At 42.0% G+C, this 17,826-nt stretch overlaps 2 protein-coding genes and 2 non-coding genes across 4 annotated transcripts in view; 2 read left to right on the forward strand and 2 right to left on the reverse strand.

Annotated features, from left to right (window-relative positions):
* Nucleotides 1-6,069, forward strand: part of LOC115053002 (NLR family CARD domain-containing protein 3-like) — a 237,659-nt gene extending 231,590 nt beyond the window's left edge. Inside the window, exons 8-10 of the mRNA XM_029517543.1 lie at nucleotides 4,158-4,331; nucleotides 4,409-4,455; nucleotides 4,815-6,069. Coding sequence (XP_029373403.1) covers nucleotides 4,158-4,331; nucleotides 4,409-4,455; nucleotides 4,815-5,344 — 751 coding nt within the window. The 3' untranslated portion in view covers nucleotides 5,345-6,069. The remainder of the gene's footprint in view (nucleotides 1-4,157; nucleotides 4,332-4,408; nucleotides 4,456-4,814) is intronic.
* Nucleotides 6,070-6,917: 848 nt separating this feature from the next.
* Nucleotides 6,918-6,989, forward strand: trnad-guc (transfer RNA aspartic acid (anticodon GUC)). The gene has a single exon. It is a non-coding gene; the product is annotated as a tRNA-Asp (tRNA).
* Nucleotides 6,990-9,679: 2,690 nt separating this feature from the next.
* The window catches only part of LOC115053030 (NLR family CARD domain-containing protein 3-like), a gene marked incomplete at its 5' end in the record, with an annotated part of 93,688 nt that continues 85,541 nt past the window's right edge, over nucleotides 9,680-17,826 (reverse strand). Inside the window, one exon of the mRNA XM_029517590.1 lies at nucleotides 9,680-10,939. Within this exon, the coding sequence (XP_029373450.1) occupies nucleotides 10,410-10,939 (530 nt within the window). The remainder of the gene's footprint in view (nucleotides 10,940-17,826) is intronic.
* trnad-guc (transfer RNA aspartic acid (anticodon GUC)) lies at nucleotides 15,508-15,579 on the reverse strand. Its single transcript has one exon. It is a non-coding gene; the product is annotated as a tRNA-Asp (tRNA).

A 17,826-nucleotide genomic window follows, 5' to 3' on the forward strand; every position in this document is an offset into this window, starting at 1 on the left:
GCTTTACTCTGTGACAGACAGGAGTTGAATTGGGATTGAACAGGTTTGGGGTGGGAGAGAGTGGGAGAGGACTGGGAGTTGTAGTTCACCACAGAGCAATAATCCATCAGCCTCAACAGATATGTTCTGTATGAATATGGTCTGTTGGACACTTTTAGAGACTTCTTGTTCATCTACAGTGAATCCTAAAGAAAGGTTGTTTTCCAGATAATTTCAGCTGTGACTTAATAACAAAGACCAAAGTTAATCAGATTCAGTCCTGGACCTCCATGGACTCTGTCTCTACAGGGTTTAAAGATGGAATAATTCATCAGTGAACTAGTTCAGGTGGTCTGATCCATCTTCAGCCACAGTCACAGTTAATACCCTGAATTTTCACTTCCTAAGTTGATGTGTTGAAGGGCTGTATCAGTTTGGTCTTCATGTGATGATCAGGATCTCTGTGTTGTCAGAATCTAAAGTCAAACTTAGTAAGTTACACCAGTGAAGTTAGTTTAGTGAAGTCAGCAGGTCTGAATCTTTCTGTGTAGCTCTGGAAAGAGACGTGGCAGCAGATGATACAGCAGCAGCTAAAGTTGAACTCTGCTGACTGATGATCTGATGCTTTGATCCATCAGTTTATACTGAGAGTGAACTTTACACAGGATGTTATTGTGTTCCAGCTGCTGGAGGAGAACATCGTCTGTTTTGTGAAGAACGAGCTGAAGAAAATGAAAAGGAGTCTGAGTCCAGATTACCCACAATTCATGAAGAATGAGGATGATGAGGTGGATGAAGAGCAGAGGAGGAGCAGAGAGGCATTTCTGAAGATCACAGTGAACTTCCTGAGGAGGATGAAGCAGGAGGAGCTGGCTAACTGTCTGAGCAGTAAGAGGATTTAACTTGATGGATCAATTAGGCATTTTAAGTCTGAGAAGATGGAGGGAGACATGATCATATTCTCGTTCCTTAGAAGTAAATATATACCTTGCAGTGAAAGTTTTTAACCTTATTTTTTTGTTTGTTCATTCAGAAACTCGTGTTCTAGTTTGTCAGCGTAAACTCAAATCTGGCCTGAAGAAGAAGTACCAGTGTGTGTTTGAGGGGATCTCTAAAGCAGGAAACCCAACCCTTCTGAATCAGATCTACACAGAGCTCTACATCACAGAGGGAGGGACTGGAGAGGTCAATGAGGAACATGAGGTCAGACAGATTGAAACAGCATTCAGGAAACAAGACAGAGCAGAAACAAGCATCAGACAAGAAGACATCTTTAAACCCCCACCTGGAAGAGACCAACCAATCAGAACAGTGATGACAAAGGGAGTGGCTGGCATTGGGAAAACCGTCTTAACACAGAAGTTCACTCTGGACTGGGCTGAAGACAAAGCCAACCAGGACATAGAGTTCACATTCCCCTTCACCTTCAGAGAGCTGAATGTGCTGAAAGAGAAGAAGTTCAGCTTGGTGGAACTTGTTCATCTCTTCTTCACTGAAACCAAAGAAGCAGGAATGTGCAGCTTTGATCACTTCCAGGTTGTGTTCATCTTTGACGGTCTGGATGAGTGTCGACTTCCTCTGGACTTCCACAACACTGAGGTCCTGACTGATCCTACAGAGTCCACCTCAGTGGACGTGCTGCTGACAAACCTCATCAGGGGGAAACTGCTTCCCTCTGCTCGCCTCTGGATAACCACACGACCTGCAGCAGCCAATCAGATCCCTCCTCAGTGTGTTGACATGGTGACAGAGGTCAGAGGGTTCAATGACCCCCAGAAGGAGGAGTACTTCAGGAAGAGGTTCAGACATGAGGAGCAGGCCAGCAGGATCATCTCCCACATCAAGACCTCACGAAGCCTCCACATCATGTGCCACATCCCAGTCTTCTGCTGGATCACTGCTACAGTTCTGGAGGAGGTGTTGAAGACCAGAGAGGGAGGTGAGCTGCCCAAGACCCTGACTGAGATGTACATCCACTTCCTGGTGGTTCAGTCCAAACTGAAGAAGGTCAAGTACGATGGAGGAGCTGAGTCAGATCCACACTGGAGTCCAGAGACCAGGAAGATGATTGAGTCTCTGGGAAAAGTGGCTTTTGAGCAGCTGCAGAAAGGAAACCTGATCTTCTATGAATCAGATCTGACAGAGTGTGGCATCGATATCAGAGCAGCATCAGTTTACTCAGGAGTGTTCACACAGATCTTCAAAGAGGAGACAGGGCTGTACCAGGACAAGGTCTTCTGCTTCGTCCATCTGAGTGTTCAGGAGTTTCTGGCTGCTCTTCATGTCCATCTGACCTTCATCAACTCTGGAGTCAATCTGGTGTCAGAAGAACAAACAACAACTTGGAGGTCTAAACTAATAAAAACTGGATCTAAAACAACATGTCTCTACCAGAGTGCTGTGGATGAGGCCTTACAGAGTCCAAATGGACACCTGGACTTGTTCCTCCGGTTCCTTCTGGGTCTTTCACTGCAGACCAACCAAACTCTCCTACGAGGCCTGGTGACACAGACAGGAAGTAGCTCAAAGACCAATCAGAAAACAGTCCAGTACATCAAGACAAAGATCAGTGAGAATCTGTCTCCAGAGAAAAGTATCAACCTGTTTCACTGTCTGCATGAACTGAATGATGGTTCTCTGGTGGAGGAGATCCAACAGTCCCTGAGATCAGGACGTCTCTCCACAGATGAACTGTCTCCTGCTCAATGGTCAGCTCTGATCTTCATCTTACTGTCATCAGAAAAAGATCTGGACGTGTTTGACCTGAAGAAATACTCTGCTTCAGAGGAGGCTCTTCTGAGGCTGCTGCCAGTGATCAAAGCCTCCAACAAAGTTCTGTATGTGCAAATTAAATCTTGTAGATCAACCGAATATTTTTCTTGCTCAAATGAAAACATATTTGTAATTGCTTTCTCTTGTTTTGCTGATTCCTCCTCAGACTGAGTGACTGTAACCTCTCACACAGAAGCTGTGAAGCTCTGTCCGCAGTCCTCAGCTCCCAGTCCTCTAGTCTGGGAGATCTGGACCTGAGTAACAACAACCTGCAGGATTCAGGAGTGAAGCAGCTGTCTGATACACTGAAAAGTCCACAGTGTGAACTGAAAGGACTCAAGTTAGTTTATTCATGTTTTGTATTCACATCTAAAATCTCATATTCCTTAAATTTTGTCAGTTAATAGTTTTTCTTCCTTAATTCCCCCTCAGACTGAGTGGCTGTAACCTCTCAGACAGAAGCTGTGAAGCTCTGTCCTCAGTCCTCAGCTCCCAGTCCTCTCGTCTGAGAGATCTGGACCTGAGTAACAACAACCTGCAGGATTCAGGAGTGAAGCTGCTGTCTGCTGGACTGAAGAGTCCACACTGTGAGCTGGAAACGCTAAGGTCAGAATTCATGTTTGTGCCAAGACTTTTGATTTAGTTTATTATTTATTTTATTTAATATTTTCATTAAATAGAGTAAAATTAACTGAAGAGGTTTGTAGATTTGAGAGATTGTCATCAGTATAAAATAATAATAATCAGTATGGAGCTGAATGCTCCATAATGAATCACTGATTTGATTCAACACCTGGAGAACACACTCAGTGAAATCAATCACACACATGTTGCTCAGCCAACAGGTGCATGCTGGGTCATGCTGGTGTCCTCCTGGTGAATCCTCCAGTGGTGTTTTCTATGTTCACTGAGGATCATTTACTTTTAGGGAGGTGGACACAACCTTTCTGCTGCTTTTGCCATCTGTCACAGTTGTGATGATGAAGTTCTCATTCAGGAAAATATTTAAAGGGCTCAAAGACACCAGAGGTCGAGTGGACTGCTGATATGATGTTCTGTGGATGAATGAACCTGGTTGAACACAGAGCAGAATCAATGCATCACTATACTGTGTTTGTGTTACTGTCTTTACTTTAATCAGTGTGTTTGTAGTTCAGCTGTTGTGTTTCTCTGCTGTGGTTTATCTTTGTGTATTCTCTCATGGTGTTTCTTTGTTCTGCTGTTGATTCGAAGTGTTTGCAATGTCTGTAGACCTGATTCTATAGTATTTATCAGGTCAGGTGGTGGAGGGAACTCCAGGAAGACTTAATGCTGACCTGATTTTTGGTGAATAATCACAGACCAAAGTCAGAGTCACAGAGTGTGTGTGTGTGTGTGTGTGTGTGTGTGTGTGTGTGTGTGTTCAGTCTGTCAGGATGTCTGGTCTCAGAGGAAGGCTGTTCTTCTCTGGCCTCAGCTCTCAGCTCCAACCCCTCCCATCTGAGAGAACTGGACCTGAGCTACAATCATCCAGGAGACTCAGGAGTGAAGCTTCTGTCTGCTGGACTGGAGGATCCAGACTGGAGACTGGACACTCTCAGGTCTGGACAGCTCTGAGGAACTCTGCTTCATGTTTGATGGTGGATCAAGTTGATCCTGACTCTGTTTCTTCCTCCAGGGTGGACCATGGTGGACCACAGAGACTGAGACCTGGTCTGAGGAAGTGTGAGTGTGTTTTCACTTTGATTCATGAAAACTCAGCTGCTCATGTTACACTAGATTTTTACATTTCTGACTGAAGTACAAAGATGAGTTTCATTCAGGATCAACACTTCATGTGTTTATTGATGTGGATCTCCATCAGCCGTCATCTTTGACTCCACAGCAGAAAAAAGCAGAACATTGCTGACTCTCATGTTCAGTAACTGTTGATGTTCTAACTGGATTGTTGGCTTTTCATTTAAATGTAGTCAAACATTATTCACAGGTGATGAAATGTAAGTTTGAATGATTCACTTTCAGTAAAGTTGTTGATAAATGAACAGATGTTAACTGCAGCTGTTGTTTCTTGTTCTCTCCATCAGATGTCTGTGAACTGGAACTGGACACAAACACAATCCACAGAAACCTCAAACTGTCTGACAACAACAGGAAGGTGACCTGTGTAGAAGAGGATCAGTCATATCCTGATCATCCAGACAGATTTGATATCTGTTTTCAGCTGCTGTGTAGAAATGGTCTGACTGGTCGCTGTTACTGGGAGGTCGAGTGGAGTGGAAAGGTTTATATCTCAGTGAGCTACAGAGGAATCAGAAGGAAAGGAGGCAGTTATGAATGTTTGTTTGGATATAATGATCAGTCCTGGAGTCTGTTCTGCTCTGAAGATGGTTACTCTGTCTGTCACAACAACCGAGAAACACCCCTCTCCTCCTCCTCTGTCTCTAACAGAGTAGCAGTGTATGTGGACTGTCCTGCTGGCTCTCTGTCCTTCTACAGAGTCTCCTCTGACTCACTGATCCACCTCCACACCTTCAACACCACATTCACTGAACCTCTCTATCCTGGGTTCTTGATCTGGCCTGTTTCTTCAGTGTCTCTGAGGAAGTTGGATTGAAGCAGACTTGAAACTAGAAACTGAGACACTTCACTGTTGGCTTCACTTCTCAGCTCTGGAGTCTCCGTCAGTTACATATTGGAGACAGATCTGGACTTTACTGTTTAAATCTTCATGTGTTCCCAGAAACTCCATCAGCCTGCACACTTTTCCGTCAAATTTTGGTTTTCTATAACCAAGAATTTCTGCTTCAAGACTAAAAGGGAAGGAAACATTGTGTCTTGACCAACAACAAGCTCTGAACTGCTGAAGAAGCCTCCTGTTGGACTGTCAGTTTATTTCAGTTCCATTGATCTGTTCATTAGCATGATGTCCCCGGGACTTCAGGCTGCAGTCTGAATGAGACAAACATGGACCACAGGAACCGTTCAGTTCCTCCAAGAGAACCATCAGGAACTCAGAGTTCATCATCACGGCAATCAGCTGCTGTTCAAGCCCGTGTGGTTTTCTCCCAGGATTCATTCAGAGCCTCAATCCAACCCTTTTGGACCAGGCTGCTTCCACAGTGACTGTTTGCTCCGTCACTAAAACAGGAAAAGTCATTTCCACCTCCTGCTTTGGAGCGTTATAACAGCTCTGCAGCAAGCTGAGCTCTCTGATCTATACAGGTGAGCCATGAAGGCCAGCACGTACTTTGGCCTGTGAGCTGTGAAGCATCGGACACAAAAACACACAAAGACAACACATGATGCCCTGAGAGACGATACCTGAGCAGGAGAACTAGTCACTGCATGTACAGCTGCTTCTTATCTGGAGTTTTTTTTTCTGTCATCTATAATAAAGTAGAAAAGAGACACAGCTCCACAGTAACAGAGGTGTGCTGCTGTAACGCTGAGTGCTGGATTCATGTTCAGTTTATGGTTTTAGAATCAGTGATGCATTCATGTAGAAACATCAGTTTAATGTTGCTGATTTCATCAGGTTATATTCTGCTGACCAGACTGAATCAATAAAGTTTTGTTTCAACACGTCATCGTTTAAATGTTGGTTGTATTTTGCATTTGTCAGCTGAATCCACAGAGTGACTGAAATGATGAAGTAAATCCAGGAAAGGAAAAACATTTGGCTCTGAATCTCAATGTAGATTTGAACAAAGAGCTCCAGCTGAAGAAAACAATGCTGTCTGTTTCCAGATGATGAAGAACTCAGTTCTCAGTTGATGCTCAGTTATCTCCATCTAGTGGACAGATGGTAGAAGTTGATTCCTGAAAAGAGGAAGTGACTTTTCCTCAGATCAAACTGTTGAAGGAGAACGAGCAGCTTCTTCCTCACTGACTCACTCAACCTCTGTCTCCTGGGTTTGGATTTAGGTCTGGGTCTGGGTCTGGGTCTAAGACCAGGTGGGCCTGCTCAGAGTCTCTGTGTTGGATGTGAGCTGCTGAAATCTCTGAACACCATGACACAGATAATATCAGTCTGATGTGTCATCTGTAATCCAGATGTTGTCAGCAACAAACAGAAGCTGTGCTGATGATGATTCTGGATATAAACTGGGAGGAAATAACTTTTTTCTTCTTTTGTTTTTCCACGGAGGAAGTGAAGTTACACCACGTGATGTCTCTCTCTCTCCAACTCCTCGTTAGTATAGTGGACAGTATCTCCGCCTGTCACGCGGAATACCGGGGTTCGATTCCCCGACGGGGAGAGCACGTGTGTTTTTCTTTAATAGCTCAGTGACAGAAGTTAACTCTCTCTGGTCAGCGGCGTCCCGCTCGCAGACAGCAGTTTTATTTTGAAAACCAACCGGATTCTCTTTGCTTTAGAAAGCCCAACTTCCTGCCTGTCTCATGTAAAGACAGAACAGCAGATCTGAGTTCGTTAGATCAACTCGGAAACTACGGTGGCTGGTAAGTGCAAAACAAAATTACAAAGTGCGAAACACTTTTATAAAGCGTGAAACAAATTTACATATTGGAAAACATTTTTACATTTTATTAAACCAAATTACACAAGAAAAATGTACAAGTTGCGAAACTAATTTACAAGTGGCAGAACACTTACAAATCCCGAAACAATTTTCCAAACGACAGAATCTTCCGGAAGGGGAATGTCCCAAATGCCGGAAGTGATCCAGAAGAAGATTGACTGTGAGCTCAAAATGTTTGTATCGGTTTGTGCGGCGGGAAAACTTTGCGGAGTGAAAGTTAAGGCAGCATGGAGTAAATGATGTTTTGGCCGTTTTGTGGAAACAACTTGAGCCAATTTACGCGGTTGTGTTTTCTGTGCGGACCATCTGTAGAATGTTTAACGTTGATGAACGGACCAGACGGAAGGAGCACGCGCACAGGAGACATCTAATAAACAGCCGGAAAATGCTAAACAAGCTAAGTGTAGCATCGCGCTAACTAGCTGAAGCCGCTGTCAGACATGCAGTGAATTAAAGTGCACCGTTTCATTTAGCAGCCAATCGTTGTCTTCACGGAATAGCGACGCGTTTAGTTAGTATGCCTTGCTAGTTTTTATTTATTTATTTTATTTTAGGCTTACAGTAACGCTAAACGCACAATTGTTGCTGATTGTTTTAGCTGCTGCTAACTTTCTGTTTTGAGACGGAACTCCGTTCATTCCAGCAGAACAACCATGAACATCATATAAACAATTCATGGAGGACAGAAAGTCAAAGTCAAAAGAACTGTGGGCCGAAAGGAAACAGGTCCAGGTACGTGTGTGGATATATCTGTAAAATATGGAAGTCAATATGTGTGTGTGTGAAATGAATGATATCTTTTTGTTATTTTAGCAGATAAACATGGATTGATGGCGCCACATGGAGCTGATTTAAAAGCTCAGAGAGGGAAAACACTCCCATTATATACAGATCCGGAGGTAGCAGCACCTGATCTACTGAAGCAAGCTGTCCAAGAAATGAGAACATTTAACAAGAAGATGGATGAAGGAGCAGACCTTCTTTTGTATCCAGACTGTTCAGAGGTGCTCCATGTGCCTGGGTCAGAAAGCCCATTCAAACTGGCAGAATATAAAAAGGAAATAGGAAAGGCACTTTTTTCATTTGCCTAGAAACACACTTTAGAGGAGGTTTGTGGATCTCTTCATTCAATATTTTTACACATTTATTTACTCTGATGTAGCATAATTAATAATGTGTTGAATTGTTTGTTTTTACTACAGAGGTTGATACATCAGACTCTGATTCTGAAATTGTCATCACATCGAGGAGCACAGCTGAATTCAATGCAGCTGAAACTGTGGTAGGTTAATTTTTACATTTTGTACTTTGATTCAGTTTTTATTTATTTATTGATAGATTTGCATTTGGTTTCAAGCATTAAGTCTAAGAACCAAGTCTTGATTATTTGGCATTTACTATTCCAATCAGACACCCTGATAACCTTTCACCATTGATATATACAGTATGTGGTGAGGGAACAATAATGGAAGCTGTTTAAAGTTGCTGACAATTGTGTGCTTTTCTTCTCAGGTTTTTGAACCAAAAAAAACACAGTTCTCCCACACAAACCTGAAGATAAAGGGTAGGTGTTAGTTTTTACAAAAGAAGTAATTTGTCTTTAAGTTGTTGATGTGATTGTGATGAACATGTGGTAGAAAATATCATACGTGTGATATAATTTATAACAAAATCATCTTATTTATAAATCTTATGGTTCCTCTCTACCTCTAAATGTTACTCAAAGCTCTGTTATACTCTGTATCATAAAGTTCATCAGTTTATCAATTTTATCATGTTTCAGAGATTCATCCACAGCTCAGCCTGGACAGGTATTAAGGCAGATTATGGCAGCCTGATGTTCTTTGCTTTCAGTGTGTTGTTTCAGACATTTTCATTTGTTTTTCAGACAGTAATATCTGACACTGAGGATCTGGATCCACCTGAAACAAATCCAGTCAGGAGTACTTGCTACGGGTAAGTAAAAAAAACAACAGTGACTCACTCAATTTAATTTTACTTTATTGATTACCTGGGAAAGATATTTGCATTTGTAAGATGTTCAACATATTCTGAAACTTGTGACATGCTGGTAAAATTCACAGATGATGCTGCTGTTTTGGAAGAAGGAATTGACACAGGTGGGCCGAGACAAGAGTTTTTAACTCTACTGATGAAACATCTGAAAGACCGGCCCATTTCTGATGGACCAGAAGGACATCAGTTCTTGGTGTACAATGCAAATGGTATGAACAGGTTTAGATGTAAACAATACTAATGGTTAATGATCATTAACCATTAGTGAATGGTTCATGAATCCAGCACTCAGCGTTACAGCAGCACACCTCTGTTACTGTGGAGCTGTGTCTCTTTTCTGCTTTATTATAGATGACAGAAAAAAAACTCCAGATAAGAAGCAGCTGTACATGCAGTGACTAGTTCTCCTGCTCAGGTATCGTCTCTCAGGGCATCATGTGTTGTCTTTGTGTGTTTTTGTGTCCGATGCTTCACAGCTCACAGGCCAAAGTACGTGCTGGCCTTCATGGCTCACCTGTATAGATCAGAGAGCTCAGCTTGCTGCAGAGCTGTTATAACGCTCCAAAGCAGGAGGTGGAAATGACTTTTCCTGTTTTAGTGACGGAGCAAACAGTCACTGTGGAAGCAGCCTGGTCCAAAAGGGTTGGATTGAGGCTCTGAATGAATCCTGGGAGAAAACCACACGGGCTTGAACAGCAGCTGATTGCCGTGATGATGAACTCTGAGTTCCTGATGGTTCTCTTGGAGGAACTGAACGGTTCCTGTGGTCCATGTTTGTCTCATTCAGACTGCAGCCTGAAGTCCCGGGGACATCATGCTAATGAACAGATCAATGGAACTGAAATAAACTGACAGTCCAACAGGAGGCTTCTTCAGCAGTTCAGAGCTTGTTGTTGGTCAAGACACAATGTTTCCTTCCCTTTTAGTCTTGAAGCAGAAATTCTTGGTTATAGAAAACCAAAATTTGACGGAAAAGTGTGCAGGCTGATGGAGTTTCTGGGAACACATGAAGATTTAAACAGTAAAGTCCAGATCTGTCTCCAATATGTAACTGACGGAGACTCCAGAGCTGAGAAGTGAAGCCAACAGTGAAGTGTCTCAGTTTCTAGTTTCAAGTCTGCTTCAATCCAACTTCCTCAGAGACACTGAAGAAACAGGCCAGATCAAGAACCCAGGATAGAGAGGTTCAGTGAATGTGGTGTTGAAGGTGTGGAGGTGGATCAGTGAGTCAGAGGAGACTCTGTAGAAGGACAGAGAGCCAGCAGGACAGTCCACATACACTGCTACTCTGTTAGAGACAGAGGAGGAGGAGAGGGGTGTTTCTCGGTTGTTGTGACAGACAGAGTAACCATCTTCAGAGCAGAACAGACTCCAGGACTGATCATTATATCCAAACAAACATTCATAACTGCCTCCTTTCCTTCTGATTCCTCTGTAGCTCACTGAGATATAAACCTTTCCACTCCACTCGACCTCCCAGTAACAGCGACCAGTCAGACCATTTCTACACAGCAGCTGAAAACAGATATCAAATCTGTCTGGATGATCAGGATATGACTGATCCTCTTCTACACAGGTCACCTTCCTGTTGTTGTCAGACAGTTTGAGGTTTCTGTGGATTGTGTTTGTGTCCAGTTCCAGTTCACAGACATCTGATGGAGAGAACAAGAAACAACAGCTGCAGTTAACATCTGTTCATTTATCAACAACTTTACTGAAAGTGAATCATTCAAACTTACATTTCATCACCTGTGAATAATGTTTGACTACATTTAAATGAAAAGCCAACAATCCAGTTAGAACATCAACAGTTACTGAACATGAGAGTGATTGTGATGAACATGTGGTAGAAAATATCATACGTGTGATATAATTTATAACAAAATCATCTTATTTATAAATCTTATGGTTCCTCTCTACCTCTAAATGTTACTCAAAGCTCTGTTATACTCTGTATCATAAAGTTCATCAGTTTATCAATTTTATCATGTTTCAGAGATTCATCCACAGCTCAGCCTGGACAGGTATTAAGGCAGATTATGGCAGCCTGATGTTCTTTGCTTTCAGTGTGTTGTTTCAGACATTTTCATTTGTTTTTCAGACAGTAATATCTGACACTGAGGATCTGGATCCACCTGAAACAAATCCAGTCAGGAGTACTTGCTACGGGTAAGTAAAAAAAACAACAGTGACTCACTCAATTTAATTTTACTTTATTGATTACCTGGGAAAGATATTTGCATTTGTAAGATGTTCAACATATTCTGAAACTTGTGACATGCTGGTAAAATTCACAGATGATGCTGCTGTTTTGGAAGAAGGAATTGACACAGGTGGGCCGAGACAAGAGTTTTTAACTCTACTGATGAAACATCTGAAAGACCGGCCCATTTCTGATGGACCAGAAGGACATCAGTTCTTGGTGTACAATGCAAATGGTATGAACAGGTTTAGATGTAAACAATACTAATGGTTAATGATCATTAACTTTATATATCACGACACGCTTTGTTGCTTGAACTATTTTTCAAAAACATTTACCCTGCCAAGTGCAAAGCAAGACACAGAGTTCTTCTTTAAATCAGTAATGTTCAACACACAACCATTTTTACTCATTTCTATATGTTTGGGTGGATAGTCATTTTAGAAAACAGTGAAGTTTCTTTAGGTCATTTAAATGTGAAACAATGTTTGTGGTGACTTTTTAGATTCAAAGATGGTCTTTCAGCTCTTCAGTTTCTGACTGCACTGCAGCAAAAGCCTACTTTGCTGGCCCCTGTCCTGTGCCACTCTGAAAAGACACTCACTGGTCTGGAACTTGAGACTCTTCAAACCTGACCTCAGTCCATCAGGAAGTAACAGGAAACTAAAGAAAGTCAAACTTTGGGCTACTGGGCCGACTGTGTCTTTTATTGTGAAGGTTTGTAAATCACATTTTTATTTTTTATGATTTGTTGAGAAAATGCATTGCCAAGATGTTTGTTTGAAGGTTTTTCTTTGCAGAAGGTCAGGCTGCTGTGTCTCTGGAGGATGTTTTGATGTTTGCAGCTGGGCTGACTTCACCTCCCCTGTCCGGATTGGAACCATCGCCAAGAATAGAGTTCCTGGATGACTCTCCATTCCCAGTTCCCAATACATGTTCAAACACACTGAAATTAGCACTCCTAGATTCACACACTGTGTTTAAGTCACACATGGACTTGTAACTGTAACTTGTAATTGGTAACTGGATCACCCCTCGAGACCAGTAAGTTTCAGACAAAACAAATTATTTCAAGAAGTTTTGTATTCCATACTTACAAAAATATAGGACTCATTACTTTGCTATAATTTTTATCAATTGATTTCAAACTCAGCAAAAATGAAGCTGTGACACTTGGTGTTCAGACAGACTGCAGTGTTCCAACACTCCAAATCAGATTTCATAGTTTGTCATTCACTTTTCCTTGTGATGTTTCCAAATGATTCTGGTACCTGTTCATCTGAAGAAATGAAACAATGGGAATGCAAATGTTATGTTTACAAACAATAAAAAAATTACAAATATTTCCTTCTGATTGCATCTGTGATAGATTGGTTATGAGTTTTTTCCAAACTATTTTAAGAGAGAAAAATTGCATGTTTTTCAGTCATGGTAATATTTGATTCAATTCTGTGTTACTTGTCTAATACAAAATCACAGCACAGTCATCTCATGGCTCTTGACATGTATATTAAAAAAAATAATTTATAAAAAAAAAAAAAAAAAGAAATAGGACAGAAACCCCAATGAACAAGCACTTGATAATGTGGAAGGGAAAATTCCCTTTGTCACTGACTCACAGCTGAGCAGTTTCTTTCAGCTTCATGTACAGTTCTGTTGCAGACTCCCAGTTCTCTGGCTTCTGTAGTTGTTTGTGCTCCATAACAAAGTCAAAGTCCTCCTGCATGTTTGAGTCCCCACATGGAGCTATTGACAGGCTCGCCTCTGGAACAGCATCCAAATCAGCTGGTTCAATCTCAAATCTGTGTTAGATAGAATCAATAGCATTTATATGATTTATTTACATTTAAGGAATAAAATAATAAAACAAACATGGAAATATCAATCCATCACCAATATTACCTGTGTGGTCAGCAGTACAGTTCATTGGACATGACGCTGTTCTGGAAGTGTGAATCCTGTGACTGTTCCACAGTCTCACACACTCATCCAACATCACCATAGCAACATCTCAGAAGGCACTGATGCTCATGGCTCCCGTTGAAGTATCCAGCAAACAACTCCATCCAGAACTGAGACCTGTAGAAATGGATAGATTCGGAAGAAAATATATATTAGTAAAAGTGGGACTCCATTAAAATCTAATTAATTAAAGGTTTTGTAATGAGTGAATTGAAATGAACGCGTTAAAGTCCCAGCCTCAATTATTATATATGTTTAGAGGAGTTCATCTGAGATAGAACATAAAGATAAAAATCAAATGAAAGGTCAGTCATAATAAAATGACTTCATGAAGGCCACTTACCTTCCCCTTCTAAATATGGCCCACCAGGATTCAACACGCTGCTTATTCGTGGATGAGCCATACATGTGGCTGGACGGCCCAGAGCAGCAGTCATCATGATGGAGGCGTAGGGGAGACTGAATGGCAGCCATAATGCCATTCTCCGTGCCACAATCAGTCCTCAGTCTCATGAGAGGAGATTCTCAGCGATCACTGTTGGCTTCTTGTTATTTGTCGGTCCACATTGGAGCCACAGCACTTTAGGTGAAAAAATCCATCCATGCGTCCTGAGAGAGCCAGTTTATCAGAACCATCTGCATGCCACATACAGTTCGCTCCCATTGAGTAGCAGCTTCTTCTTAGAAACCTTCTGCGTGCTCTCTCATTCATCACATCATCTCTCTTCACTCGAAGATTGGACTTTTGTCTGAGTACCTGCCACATCGTCCGATAGCCAAACAGTTGTCCAGGTCCACGAAGTTCCAACCTGATGGCGTTTGGAGAGGAATCATCCTTTTAAGAGTCCGCAGGCTGATGTTTGCACCGTGTAAACTTCACATCTTGCTTCAGTAGATCAGGTGCTGCTACCTCCGGATCTGTATATAATGGGAGTGTTTTCCCTCTCTGAGCTTTTAAATCAGCTCCATGTGGCGCCATCAATCCATGTTTATCTGCTAAAATAACAAAAAGATATCATTCATTTCACACACACACATATTGACTTCCATATTTTACAGATATATCCACACACGTACCTGGACCTGTTTCCTTTCGGCCCACAGTTCTTTTGACTTTGACTTTCTGTCCTCCATGAATTGTTTATATGATGTTCATGGTTGTTCTGCTGGAATGAACGGAGTTCCGTATCAAAACAGAAAGTTAGCAGCAGCTAAAACAATCAGCAACAATTGTGCATTTAGCATAAATATACGCCTAAAATAAAATAAATAAAAACTAGCAACGCATACTAACTAAACGCGTTGCTATTCCGTGAAGACAACGATTGGCTGCTAAATGAAACGGTGCACTTTAATTCACTGCATGTCTGACAGCGGCTTCAGCTAGTTAGCGCGATGCTACACTTAGCTTGTTTAGCATTTTCCGGCTGTTTATTAGATGTCTCCTGTGCGCGTGCTCCTTCCGTCTGGTCCGTTCATCAACGTTTAACATTCTACAGATCGTCCGCACGGAAAACACAACCGCGTAAATTGGCTCAAGTTGTTTCCACAAAACGGCCAAAACATCATTTACTCCATGCTGCCATAAACTTTCACTCTGCAAAGTTTTCCCGCCACACAAACCGATACAAACTTTTTGAGCTCACAGTCAATCTTCTTCTGGATCACTTCCGGCATTTGGTACATTCCCCTTCCGGAAGATTCTGTCGTTTGGAAATTTGTTTCGGGATTTGTGTTCAGTGTTCTGCCACTTGTAAATTAGTCTTTTATATATATATATATATAAAGTAATGTTGTCTGTGGTAAAAGTTTTTTTCTGATGTAAATTTGTTTAATAAAAAGTAAAAATGTTTCTCAACATGTAAACTTGTTTCGCACTTTGTAATTTTGTTTTGCACTTACCGGCCACCGTAGTTTAGAGTTGGGGTGCACGCGCTTAACTACTCCAAGTTGATCTAACTAACTCAGATCTGCGAGCGAGACGCCGCTGAGCAGAGAGAGTTAACTTCTGTCAGTGAGCTATTAAAGAAAATTATAGAAAAAAATGCACGTGCTCTCCCTGTCGGGGAATCGAACCCCGGTCTTCCGCGTGACAGGCAGAGATACTGTCCACTATACTAACGAGGAGCTGGAAAGAACGATATCACGTGGTGTAACTTTACTTTCTCCATGGAAAAACAAAGAGAGAATAAAGTTATTTCCTCCCAGTTTCTATCCAGAATCATCATCAGCACAGCTTCTGTCAGGAACATCTGTTTGTTGCTGACAACATCTGGATTACAGATGACACATCAGACTGATATTATCTGTGTCATGGTGTTCAGAGATTTCAGCAGCTCACATCCAACACAGAGACTCTGAGCAGGCCCACCTGGTCTTAGACCCAGACCCAGACCCAGACCTAAATCCAAACCCAGGAGACAGAGGTTGAGTGAGTCAGTGAGGAAGAAGCTGCTCGTTCTCCTTCAACAGTTTGATCTGAGGAAAAGTCACTTCCTCTTTTCAGGAATCAACTTCTACCATCTGTCCACTAGATGGAGATAACTGAGCATCAACTGAGAACTGAGTTCTTCATCATCTGGAAACAGACAGCATTGTTTTCTTCAGCTGGAGCTCTTTGTTCAAATCTACATTGAGATTCAGAGCCAAATGTTTTTCCTTTCCTGGATTTACTTCATCATTTCAGTCACTCTGTGGATTCAGCTGACAAATGCAATGACAAAACTTTATTGATTCAGTCTGGTCAGCAGAATATAACCTGATGAAATCAGCAACATTAAACTGATGTTTCTACATGAATGCATCACTGATTCTAAAACCATAAACTGAACATGAATCCAGCACTCAGCGTTACAGCAGCACACCTCTGTTACTGTGGAGCTGTGTCTCTTTTCTACTTTATTATAGATGACAGAAAAAAACTCCAGATAAGAAGCAGCTGTACATGCAGTGACTAGTTCTCCTGCTCAGGTATCGTCTCTCAGATCATCATGTGTCTTTGTGTGTCTTTGTGTCCGATGCTTCACAGCTCACAGGCCAAAGTACGTGCTGGCCTTCATGGCTCACCTGTACAGATCAGAGAGCTCAGCTTGCTGCAGAGCTGTTATAACGCTCCAAAGCAGGAGGTGGAAATGACTTTTCCTGTTTCAGTCACTGTGGGAGCAGCCTGGTCCAAAAGGGTTGGATTAAGGTTCTGAATGAATCCTGGAGTGTTCTGGGTGGAAAGTGCCATCTCAGGCTCCCTTTAAAAGCCAGACGGGCTTGAAGAGCAGCTGACTGCTGTGATGATGAACTCTGAGTTCCTGATGATTCTCTTGGAGGAACTGAACGGTTCCTGTGATCCATGTTTGTCTCATTCAGACTGCAGCCTGAAGTCCCGGGGACATCATGCTACTGAACAGATCAGTGGAACTGAAATAAACTGACAGTCCAACAGGAGGCAGGAAGAAGAAAATAAAGGCCACAGACAACAATTCATCTGAAGATATTCAGTATTAATGCTGAGAGAAGTTCAGATCTCATCGTCAGTTCAGCCATCACATTTTCTTCCCTTTTTACCAACAGTGAAGTATAACAGTTTCTAGTTTCAAGCCTCCTTCAATACAACTTCCTCAGAGACACTGAAGAACGAGACCCGACGAAGAACCCAGGATAGAGAGGTTCAGTGAACGTGGTGTTGAAGGTGTGGAGGTGGATCAGTGAGTCAGAGGAGACTCTGTAGAAGGACAGAGAGCCAGCAGGACAGTCCACATACACTGCTACTCTGTTAGGGACAGAGTCAGAGACAGAGGAGGAGGAGAGGGATGTTTTTCTGTTGTTGTGACAGACAGAGTAACCACCCTTAGAGCACATCAGAGTCCAGGAATGATTGTTATATTCGAACAAACAGTCATCACTGCATCCTTTCCTTCTGATTCCTCTGTAGCTCACTGAGATATAAACCTTTCCACTCCACTTGACCTCCCAGTAACAGCGACCAGTCAGACCATTTCTACACAGCAGCTGAGGACAGTAATTAAATCTGTCTGGATGATCAGGATATGACTGATACTCTGCTACATGTGTCACCTTCATTTTGTTGTCAGACAGTTTGAGGTTTCTGTGGATTGTGTTTGTGTCCAGTTCCAGTTCACAGACATCTGATGGAGAGAACAAGAAACAACAGCTGCAGTTTATCATCTGTTCATTTATCAACAACTTTACTGAAAGTGAATCATTCAAACTTACATTTCATCACCTGTGAATAATGTTTGACTACATTTAAATGAAAAGCCAACAATCCAGTTAGAACATCAACAGTTACTGAACATGAGAGTCAGCAATGTTCTGCTTTTTTCTGTTGTGGAGTCAAAGATGACGGCTGATGGAGATCCA

Source organism: Echeneis naucrates, chromosome 2 (genome assembly GCF_900963305.1).
Source record: "Echeneis naucrates chromosome 2, fEcheNa1.1, whole genome shotgun sequence".
In the NCBI taxonomy this organism is placed as follows: domain Eukaryota; kingdom Metazoa; phylum Chordata; class Actinopteri; order Carangiformes; family Echeneidae; genus Echeneis; species Echeneis naucrates.